Here is a 12,146-nt window from a genome sequence, read left to right on the forward strand (position 1 = left end):
TGCTTTATTTATTTATTTCTGCTGCTTTATGAAGAGATTTTCAAAACATACATCTGGGGTGTTCTCATTTGAGAGATGAAGGAAATGTGTAGTGTGTGTACGGCAGATCACTTTTCACTGTCCCACCAGGAGTAGCTTTCTGGACTTTATGGAAGCTCCCCTGTAGAGGTGTTTGTGGGTATAGAGGGTAAATAGATTTCAGTTTTTTTTCTGGGCAGGTTCTCACAGGCCTTATGACGTCTGTTAAGCTTTAAGTTTTTGGGTGGTAGCTTTCTCTCAGTAGTTATTGAGACCGTGCTGACCATATGAAAAATCATTCTGAACCGAGGTCTTGGAAATATTGCAGATGGAACGATCTTCTAAACTTTCACTTATTCAAGCCAAAAAAAATAACTGGAAGCCCTTTTATTCATGATAAATGAGTGTTCTTTATAAGGGAAGGGAAAATCACTTAAAAGTCTAATTGTTTTTAAATGTCTAATTTAAAATCATTTAAAAACACATGTGCCAAGTTTTTAGAAATTACCTGTTCACATTGGTTTTATATTGTTTAAATATATTTATTATTATTATTATTAAAGTAACTTATGTATTTTTTTGCTATAGTGTGTGTGTGTGTGTGTGTGTGTGTGTGTGTATATATATATATATATATATATATATGAAGAGTTCAGATGCAAAAACCTCTAAATGCCATCTGAAATTTTCATCTAAAATTAGGGTTTTTATCAAGCGCCTATGCTTAGGTTGAGTCATTTTACTTTAATGGCAATGTGCAGGTCCTTTTCCAGGCTATTAAAGTGAAATAAGTGAACATAAATATAAGAGCCTGAAAAAATTCCTAATTTTAGATGAAAATTTCAGATGGCATTTAGAGGCTTTTGCATCTGAACTCTTCATATATATATATATATATATATTTGTGTGAATATAAAAATTTTTCTTAGAATAATTAAAAATGTTAATGTAATTATATACTATTCTATAAATATTATATAAATAAGTGTTTGAGTAAGTCATAATGATAACAACACAATATTTTTATGTGTTACACAATATATTTGATATAGGTACAAACATCACATAAATATACACATATTGAAAGCAAATTATAACAATAATGAAAAATAATTGTATTATTATTTAAATTATATTCTAAAAAAAAATTTATTTTGTCAAACTTCAAAGACCTTTCTTTTTAAAGAATAAGTGGAATAAAATAATAAATGTGCGGGAAAATAAGCTTATACGTGATCTTTATTTTCAAGGGACTATGTGAGTCTCCGTATTCATTTAGTCTATAGATTGAGATGTTTTGGAGCTCCTTTTATAAATGTTTGGAGTGATCCTGCCTGACGCCCTCCAGTTTGTTGACTCAATCATGCTGTCTTCAGACCTTTACAATTCTGTAAACACTTTATGGGGTTTTAGTTGTGGATCAGTTTGGTCATATGCACATGTGAGCTTCTCTTTGATCTCTGCTTGGGCTTCTAATTGTTTGGTTGCTCCAGTGATCCCAAACAACCCTCTTCAGGAGGTTCGGGGCAGCCCGATACAGATCTATGGAAAGGGCTGGCTGGCTGCCCTCATCGGTTGTAATTAGAGCTCAGCAACTGCTGATTACAGGGAAGACACTTTGCTCTTTCTAATCTCCCTATTCTATTTTCTTATCATCATGTTTCATCATTCTCGCACATGTTGCAAATAGTGTTAGGTTGTAGCAATTAACCGCGGCACCACTTCCCCATTTCTTAATGTTTAAAAGTCCTTTTATAAATTGTAAAAAGATTCTTTCTCATAGAGTGTGCTTTATGGTGTATGTGTGTTTTATGTGTATATATAAATTTGTATATGTGTGGTGAGAGAGGGGTGGTGTCGAGTGCTGTTAGCATGCGGTTCAGGGTCGGCAGCCTTTGATGTGGATGTTTGTGGCAGATAGAACAGCCTTCTGGTACAACCATAGCTCTTTATCCCTTCAAGTGAGCTCTGTATGTTTTTTTTGAAGCCTGTACACATCTGCTCTTCAAACCAGATTTAATTCAGCAGTTTACTAATCTAAAACGTTGCATTTTGTAGGCTGAGAGGTCTTAACCTGTGTAAATGGTAATGTTTATATTCATTTTGTACGATGGTGTATTAGGCGTCAATAATCTCTGACTATTACATGGTCATGCACTAATACTTGACATAACTGAATGCACTGTTGATAATGTTTGTTGTTAAATATCTTACGAGTGCTTTGGTTGGATTTTTGAAAAAAGCTGTTTCAGTGGAGTTTGTAAATAGTTTCATAGTTTAAGTAGGGTTGAAATTTCATAGGAATTTGTAAGTTTGTAAAGGTTTATTGGATTTTTTTCTGTGTGAAGTGCCTAGAGATGTTTAGTTGAGATGCTGGTTCTGGGAAGTGTGTCTAAATGTATGCTTATCAGGGCAATGACACCTTAGGTGGTATCAATCATATGAAAAAAAAGAAAAGAGAATCTGACAGTTTTCTTTTTTTTTTTTTTTTTTTTTAGATCACAATGCTCTTAAATGAATGGCTAACTTATTGTGTTTTTGTTTGTTTGTTTATACATTTAATTTCTCAAAAAATATTATCATTGATTTATTTTATGCTGAATTATTATTATTTTTTTTTAAAAAAGAAATAACATTTATTGTTATAGATCATGTCAAATTTCTAATGCTTTTCTTTTCATACATTTAAGCCTCTCAACAGTTTATAAAAACATTATTGTCAGGCATTGCATTTTTTAAGTATTATGAAATAAATGTATAGATCTGGAAACATTACCTTCAGGTAATCGTAATCTCATAATTTAACTTAATGTTTTTCTGGCTTGTGTTCTAGGCCCAGATTTTATTGGACTGTGGAGAGGACAACATCTGCGTCCCTGACCTGAAACTCTCTGTGCAAGGGTAAGATGATTGGCAAGGAATGCAAAAAAGAAATAAAAGCCTGGGGTTTAGTCTGCTTGTTGCAAAGTTTGCAGCAAAGTCATGGATTAAGTAAAACTATTTTAGGCATTAAAATGAGTAATGGCTATTCCAGCTACTGTTTAGTTTATATTTGAATAAATATACAGCTTTTACAAAGTCTGAAAAAGATTGTTCCCAGGTGAGATTAGTGGCACACACACACACACACACACACACACACACACACACACACACACACACACACACACACATGCATAGATACACAGGAAAAAAAACAGGAAGGAGGGCTATACAACAGGTGCTGGGATTGGCAGACTTTGCTTGTGGAAAAAAAAACTGCTTCATGAAGCAGATAATTTTGGAAAATTTGGGGGTTGGAAAACAACTGTGGCCCCCTTTTCCCTGCAGTTACAACTGCAAATCCATGCAGTTGATTTGTAAAATCTGTGAGTATTTTCTCTTTCTTTTATTCACAGACTTGTTTTTCAGTTGTTATTCTTCGACTGCAAAAAATATGCCTTACCAAAAACCTTACAGATTTGTGGCGTTTGTTTTAGGTCACATATTTATTAAACTGTGGAGGGCATTCATTATCTCCACAGAGTCTTTGGATTTTCTTGCCATCCAACAACAGAGGGAATAGTGTGTCTTGGAAAGTGATTATTAGAACTTACCGGTGTTGATTGGATCATGGGATTTATTTTGAGTAGCCATTGAATGCAAATCATGACCTCCATGCGACATGAACCCAACCTCATATGTGCCATCATGAAAGTGCAGCAAGCACTGGCTTCCACATAGGTTTGAGTTCCCCACCAGCCGAGTGCCAGCGTTTGAATTCTGTGCATGCTGCTTCCCCAGCATGGCTTTACGAGGCCAGGCGTTAATCGGAAGCGTCTGTGTGGCCCTCGCATGGAATTTCTCAATGTGTCTGAGATGTAGAGAGAAAAGAAAGTGGGAAGGGAACATGAAGGAATAGAAAAAAGTGAACCTTGCGTCATGTTTCACAGTCTTTGTCATTGCATGTTGAACTTTATAGCTACAAAGGAAATTAGGGGTTTTTAATAGGAAATGTGTGCACAATGCAGGAGGAAGGGTTTCCTGTTGAAAAGATCTGAGTGACATATTACTGCTAGGTCAATATCCTGTGTGCTTAATACTTTAGAGCTAGTATAAAAACTACTACACAGGTTTTAGTGGTGTTTGTTAATGCATTGACTTAAACATTGTTTGTGTCTGAAAGTACAATTTGTATATTTGCTCTTGAGTCTTGACCCTGTAGAAAGTAAATTAGCCACCAATGGAAAAGTTTTATGTTTTGTTCTCTGTTTTGTTCCGCAGGGACAGGAAGGAAGTGTACATTGGCGATGACAACTCTCTGACATTGACTTTCAACGCAAAGAACGATGGCGGTGGAGCGTATGAAGCCGAACTGTATGTGGTCTTGCCACCAGAGGCCGACTACAGCGGTATAGCCCGCAATAACGAGGTGAGATATGGAGACCCTACCTCTAGGTGCTGCCCATTACACTAACTCCTACATGTGTTCAGCATTTCAGCTGAGAAAGACAATTTGTTCTGTTACTTTGATACTCAAGAGAAGATTTTTTTTTTTTTTTAATGGAGACATGTGATGAGAAATCCTGTAGTGAGGCAAAACTTGTCAGCGTTTGGCATTTGAATGTAGTGGTTTAGGGGTCCATGGAAATTTAAAAGAAAAAAATATAAATTTTCTGTTTAAATTATATAAAATTGTACAAAATATTTGTATTATTATGAAAAATTAGAATAATAGTTTTGCTTCAAATTAATATCATAATAAATTCATAATAATAATAATATGATGATATTTTTTTCTTTAGAACAATGACAATGTAGAAATCTATTATTATTATTATTATTATTATTACCATAAGGCTGTGTAAGGATAATTTAGATAAAAAATGTAGCATTCAGCAAAAGTACCACAACTGGTCTGAGCAGGTCAAGACATGAGTCAGGGGTATGAGTTATCATTCTGTGTGTGTGTTTCCCGAAGTTTACTGGTCGTCTTATCTGTTTCTCTGGACAGAGTCTGGCCCAATTGACCTGCAGTTATGAGATGGAAAATCAGACCCGCTACCTCAGCTGTGACCTGGGCAACCCCATGAAATCGGGCACCAGCGTAAGCACCTAACACTCCACACACACTTTTATCAAGTGCAGTAGATTCTTAGTGCTTATTGCTTTTATAGCATTTTATATCTTAAAAAAAAAATAGTGGTCACCGATATTTTGCCAATGCCGATATATCGGCCGATATTTGGCATTTTTCAAATATCAGCATCAGCTGATAAGTTTTTCTGTTTAGCCGATGTGTTTGAGGTTGGATTTTTATTTTGATGGCGTTGAGAGTGGCTCACATTCCCCTTGTTTACTGTCTTTGTTAACAGTTCTATCTAATACAGATATGTCTAAATAAATAAAATGGTAATGTATACAGAAATTATTATAATGATTGCTTTTATATTATTAGTAATAGGCATTATTTTACATTATTTTCTTGTTGCCGTCAGCAAAAAGCATATACGCATTTATATAATTTAAACAAATTATATTATTTAAAAATATTTATTTTCACAAATCTTGTGGTGTGCATTTTTATCCAGCATGATCGCGTGTTCTCTGCGTGATTCTCAGCGTGATTCTCAGTCGTGTGAATTGAATGCTTTAAACTATAAACTTGTGATTTCAAATTATGCTGCACTTTATACATTTGCCCACTACCATATTCATTTCATTTTCATTGTGGGCTGTATGTAAAATGAGTGTTACCCTGTCTTTATTTGAAAAAATGCACACAAACTTCCCAGAATACTGGGTTCTGTGCTGGTTATGGTAGTAACTTTTTAATGAAATATTTATTTATTTGGGAAAAATACTTTATCTAAAGTATAAGTATATTTATTTTACACATTTATTTTTAAATCATTGTCAAATTATTTAACATTTCATAACTACTATTATTATTATTATTAATAATAATAAATACAACACAAAATTATATCGGCTTCATATCGGCTATCAGCCCCCTTGGTTTCGAAGATATTGGTATCGGCTACAGCTGTCAAAAAAAACAAATATCGATCGACCACTATTAAAAAACTATGATTTGAAGAGGAATGGAAATGAGTAGAATCTCATGGAAAGTATATTTCTATAGTGAATTTCTATCTGCCGATCTATTGATCTATTGTTATCATATATGTAGTTATAGTTTTGCTTAACTCTTAGATTTAAAATGGACTAGAAATTGCTTTTTGTGTGTGCAGTCTTTATAAAACAATTTATTTTATCCAGTTATCCTTTTCCAGTATTCACAAACACCTGGAAAATGTTAGTTAGTCTGGGGGGTTTGTTGAGAGCGGTTTTGGATCATGTTTGGACAAGCAGGAAGTCCCCGCCAGTGATGCAGGAAGTGATAGTAATTTTGGCTGTACCCCTTTAGAGAGTGGAGTTCCCCTCTCCAAAATGCCACTGTGTGGAGGTGTAGGGACCTTTGGCTTTTAAATGTGTCTGCAGAGATGGAGTATAATTGCCTGTTCAAACTGTTACCTGTCTATGTCCTTCTAGACCCCGTTCCTTTTTTTAGTTGATGTAACGCTGTTCTCAGTTTTATTCAGAAATATTATTATTAATGCTATTTTAGCTAATTATTTTTGGATTCCAGGACCACCAAAGAGGTTCCTTGTAACAACTGGCATGTATGTGTAATTTTATCTCATGCAATGAGAAATTCAGGAAGTCACACCCACCCCCATTTACACGGGTATGGACACCCACACCCAAATTCTCACACACTGAGTTGAGGGAAAATGAAAGCTGTTCATATAGGGTCTTATTGCTAGAGTTTGTGTGAATGCACTGTAAGCATAAAACCACAAATATAAAAGGGAGGCTAGAACTCCCATGCAGCCTTGGGTTGGGTAGGGGACTTGAGCATTTTAGGGCATTTACTGAGTGGAGGGCTTTTGACCATGCATCTTAACATGACAACACTGAGATGAATGAGAGATACATTTAAGTGTTTCCACTCATGTTTTTTTGGATGGAATACAGGAAAGGAACATTCCACCAATTTTCCATTCTGTTACTATGGCAGTGCATTATGGGGGATTTGTGTGTTGTAGAGTTTCTCTGGTGTAATTAACGGAAAGCTGAAATTCAGTATTGTGGCATTACTAATATTGTTGGCTCCTTTATGAGAAATTGCTTGTATTTCTGTCATAATGGGGGTGTTTGAATGAATGAAATATGCAAGTATATGTATTTCTAGGAAGTGAGTATGGATTTATTTTAAATAATCTATTTTGTTTTGTTTTCAGGTATGGGCTGGACTGCGATTCACAGTACCACGTCTCAAGGACACACACAAATTTGTGCAGTTTGACCTACAGATACGTAGGTATGAAACTTGAAACCAATGCACGCAGCGTTAATCTGTTTTTTTATTTTTTATTTTTTTACTTGAGTGTCTTTAAAAATAAAATAAACATTCACACTATCTATAGACATTAACTATATGTAGCAAACATTAATAACTGTTTAGTACTTTTGCATAGAAAACACGTCATAGTTTGATTTGGGATTTTTTTCCTTTTTTACAAATAAGAAATATATAAAAAGGAAATATTATATAAAGAAATAAACTTTATTTTTTATTTGATTGCCTATACAAAATTGAATGATTTATGTAATGAAATATGTGTTTCATATTGGCCATAATATGCATTTTTAATTATAAGTGAGACTATTATGATCCCTGATATTTCATGCATCTTAAATATATGGTTAGGTAAGTTGCAAATGCCCTTAAAGAGGCTTTAGTATGCTCTTTAAAAAGCTCTCCATCTCTCCGTCTGCAGTAAGAATGAGAATAACTCCCAGAGTGAAGTGGTTCCCTACAAATTGGAGGTGGTGGTCCAGTCAGATGTTATTGTACTGGGGTGAGTTCAGATGCAGAACCCATTTATAAACACTTCACAAGACCACAGCTCTTCTGGAACTCTCACTTGGAAGCTCTCCCTGTTCCTTCACTTTTTCATTTCCCTATCTCTCTTTATCTCTCATTTTACAGTGTCTCCCGACCAGACAAGGTCTTCTTTCCTCCTCCGAACTGGAAGTTGACCAAGAATGTGATCGTTGAACAGGATGTCGGACCCTCCGTCAAGCACACTTACGAGGTAAAGACCTTGTTTTGAGTTGTTCAGTTGGACTTGAAGTCAGAGCAGACTGTCATTGAATCCATAGTTAAAGCTATCTATTCCTGTGGTGTGATTATGGGATGTATGGTTTTGCCTAGCAATCAGCAGTTAAAGTTTGCAATGTTTTAAACATTTTTTAAGCTAAAGACGTTTTCATGAACTGCTTGTTAAAAATTAATTATTTAAACTTTTTACCAGCAAAAATAAAATCGACTGTCAATGCAACACCGTAGAAGGTCAAAAGTTGTTTCTTCACTGAAAACATGTTTGTATGCAATTCATAATTGTACAGAGATCTTTTATTTTTATATTAAAAGTAATTTTATGTTATGAAATGAACACAGAAGTCACTAAGTCCATCAGTCAGTTAAGCTAATTTCTGCTTGCAGTTTGGTTTGTTTATATGACACATACTTTCTGTTAGTGTTTTGCTGATGAGTCACACTAAACTTGCACATGGAGAGGTTGTCATGGAGAATCTCCAAAAGTTACACAGAGGTCCTGAAATAGCACAAGGCATCAAGCCAAACTTTTATGATGACCAGAAAGTACCGAAACACCTTTAGCAGCACAACTTCATCTTGTGGTTGTGATGGCATACTATGTCATCGTGAAAATAACAAAGCAGCAAACCTTGTTTTTAAATTGAAGTGGTTGAGAGGATTATGATATAACATACTCTTGACTCATATCTCTCTTTCTTTGTCCGTTTCTCTTTCTCAGTTGGTGAACAACGGGCCGAGCCGCATCAGTCACACTCTACTGCAGCTCCAATGCCCCATGATGCTTCAAAGGAGCAGGTTAATTTACCCGGTGGAGGTCACGACGGAGGGCCCTGTTAACTGCACCACCCACAACATAGTCAACCCTTTGAACCTCACGGTAAGAAGCTGTGGGTTAACTGCAGGGCAGAGATTTAATCAGGGTGCAAACTGACAAAATAATTAAGACGTGGGTTCTTTCTGTCATTATGTTCACAACTTTGATCTGTCTTCTTTTAAAGCACCGTTTATGGGTGAACCTGCCTGGGTCATATTCCACCCATAATGAAGAAAAAAGACTTGAATTTGATATAATGTATATAACCATATAAATATCATAACATTTAAATGAATAATATCTTATTTTGTAAGTATTTATATTCCATGGTAGTATTCTTTTGTGCTAATATTAATCAAATGAAGTATTATAAAAAATATTTTTACATAAAAAAAAAAAAAAATATATATATATATATATATATATATATATATATATATATATATATATATATATATATATATATATATATATATATATATATATATATATATATATATATATATATATATATATATTTTTTTTATGATGACCATTTTATATAAATAAAATAATGACAACTACATTAAAATGTCCGAGCACATTATAATTATGACAATTTCGAAGAGGAAATGTGCCGAGTTGTAATGAAAATAACTTTATTTAAAGAGCCTGGATTGAATTAAAATCAGCTTAGTTCTGTTCAGTAAAAAACATATATAGCTGAAAAATTACCCGGACATATTCTTGATAGGTTGTTTGAAATGTATTCTTATAGGGATGTGAAACTATAGTAATTTCTGCTGTTAAGACATTAGAGATGGGAGAGTCGGGCAGTCATGTGAGGAGAGAACAGATGTCCATCAGAACAACATGGGCATCATTAAAAGCAGCAGAGCTTGTTGATGACAAGCTCAATTTAAACTTAAGGGATATGCGCTGTCAGTTACACCCAGTTTGTCCCATACAGTCACATACATGTGTCCAACACATGCACACACCACCAATCCATCCATATTAGCTAATATGTCCTTTCTAAGAGCCCTTCCTGTCACTCATACAGCCCCACCCAGAGGCCCTAAACCAGCCTTTGATCCTCTCATCTCACTCTGCTCCCCTTCATGCTTCACGTCCCATTGCTATCTATGTAAACACAGCCATCAGCTCAATCAGAGCTCTTTTTGAAAGACCCCTCTATAGCATCTTTCTCACTCTGGGGTGATACAAATGATATGAAAAAAGGGTGGGTCATGTGTTATAATAGAATAATGAATCTTATAAAAACGAATGATTATTCTATAAGTTAGAGTGGTTTGTATACCTCTGTCTCTCTCTTTTGGGCCCCTCACCAAATCTGGATGATTCGTAACACAAAACTGCTGTTACATCTGGGATTTTGCAGAATTTCTTCCCCGAGTGGTTGTTTGTTCCTTTTCTCATGCCGTTTAGGGCGTTTCTTGGTTTTGACGAGTGTATGGTTCTGGACAATGGAGAAGTTGCGTAAAATTCGGACATCTGTTGCAAAATGCCCCTTGTGTCCCACACGATGTATCCTTCCCATTGAGCTCACGGCCGAATGTCTGTGAGTCAGAGGGCGTCAGTACAGACTGAACTGTGATGTAAGAGTCCACAGTGTCCAAAAGGGCCGTGAGTTTCCACTTCATGTTCTGTTCTCTTTTCTTCTCTCTCTCTGTAGCTCCAGCAGTCTTCTACCGAGCAGCCTCCTTTACGAGATCCGGCGCACAAACACCACATTGAGAAGAGGGAAACGCACAAGGGCGAGCAGTCTCAGCTGACCAATCTGGTGAGATTTCTTTAAAGTGAAGAAAGAAAGTCACAATGCACAAAGAAAGTGAGCTAAACACTTACTCTGTTCTGAGAATTAATGAGCTGTCTACATATGGACAAATGAAATAAACCTCACAAGTGAGTGATTTAGGCAGCATCTTAAATACCCAATTAGCTGATTCCAATGCAAGTATTAAGGTTACCATTTTGCTAAGTGAAAATGAAAAACCCTGCTAATAACATCTTAAACTAGCATAAACTGGTTTTCTGGTCAACTAGCTGGTCATCAGGCTGGTCTGTTGGCTGCTTTTAGGGTGGTTTTGGACACTTGTCAGATGGTCAGGCTGTTAACTCCAGCTTGGCCATGCTGAGAGACCTTAAAGCAGCTAAGACCAGCAAACCAGCCTAGTTTGGTTTAAGTAGGGCTTTACAGCTAAGGGGAAACTCTAATGTGCAAAAACCATACGTACCCCACACAAGTATTGGTTAAAACGGTCAATATGAATGGGGAAAATTCAATTTCAATGCTTTTGCTTTCATTCACAAGAAGGTGAATGTGATCTTCCAAGAAAGTTTTCAATTCTGTTTCAAAAACTGGCGATGTAAATAATATTGGGAAGGAAAGGTGTATTTAATTACTTTTGTGTTCCCCTGAGAAACGTTTGTGAGCAAATACAAAACTGGTAATGGAAATTATATGAAGCTTTTATGAGCAAACAAAGTTTCTTGTGGGAACGAAGAAGTTTCAGAATGAATGCAAAGTTTCTCAGGGGGAATGAAAAAGTTGAATTCAATCTATTTAATGGTGGTAAAATTATGACATAAATGCATTCTGGGATTACATTCACCTTGAAGGACACACACGATGCTTCCTTTTGAATTTGTCCAAAACTGAATCATTGTGATTTGTACCTTTTGGAACAGGCTTTGCATCCAGAATGCCTTGCCTGCTGATGATGCCTTAAAAGTGTTCTAGGTAGGCTGCTCACTAGGTTTCATCTAACTGAGCATTCTCAGGACCTCAGGTGGCATAAGACCTTTCGTTCACTACTGTAGTAACTCAGAAGGTCAAGTCATACAGGGTCAAAGATCTGCTGTGACTGATTGGCTGCCATTAAAGATGTTTAGCTTGGTTGGTTTAGATGTATGTGTGTGTTTTTGTGTGCTTGCATATGTGCATGGCCATGTGATAGAACATGAATGACCTCATTACTCTCCAAAGTGACGGGTCTGCTGATTGCTCTGTACCTGACCAAATGAAAGAGGGCTTTGTCACCAGTTGTCTTCAGTCGCCAACATTTATCATCTCTTGCTTGATGACGTGTTCCTAGAGGCCAATTTATTTCTTTGGCCTGCTACCATGTGCTTATTTTTATG

The 12,146-nt window shown here is 35.8% G+C and overlaps 1 protein-coding gene across 1 annotated transcript in view; it reads left to right on the forward strand.

Annotated features, from left to right (window-relative positions):
* Positions 1-12,146, forward strand: part of LOC127945123 (integrin alpha-5) — a 49,826-nt gene that overhangs the window by 33,341 nt on the left and 4,339 nt on the right. The window contains exons 19-26 of the mRNA XM_052541702.1: positions 2,852-2,919; positions 4,282-4,429; positions 5,012-5,104; positions 7,305-7,384; positions 7,845-7,925; positions 8,057-8,162; positions 8,907-9,065; positions 10,678-10,785. Coding sequence (XP_052397662.1) covers positions 2,852-2,919; positions 4,282-4,429; positions 5,012-5,104; positions 7,305-7,384; positions 7,845-7,925; positions 8,057-8,162; positions 8,907-9,065; positions 10,678-10,785 — 843 coding nt within the window. The remainder of the gene's footprint in view (positions 1-2,851; positions 2,920-4,281; positions 4,430-5,011; positions 5,105-7,304; positions 7,385-7,844; positions 7,926-8,056; positions 8,163-8,906; positions 9,066-10,677; positions 10,786-12,146) is intronic.

This window comes from Carassius gibelio, chromosome A23 (genome assembly GCF_023724105.1).
Source record: "Carassius gibelio isolate Cgi1373 ecotype wild population from Czech Republic chromosome A23, carGib1.2-hapl.c, whole genome shotgun sequence".
Taxonomy (NCBI): Eukaryota; Metazoa; Chordata; class Actinopteri; order Cypriniformes; family Cyprinidae; genus Carassius; species Carassius gibelio.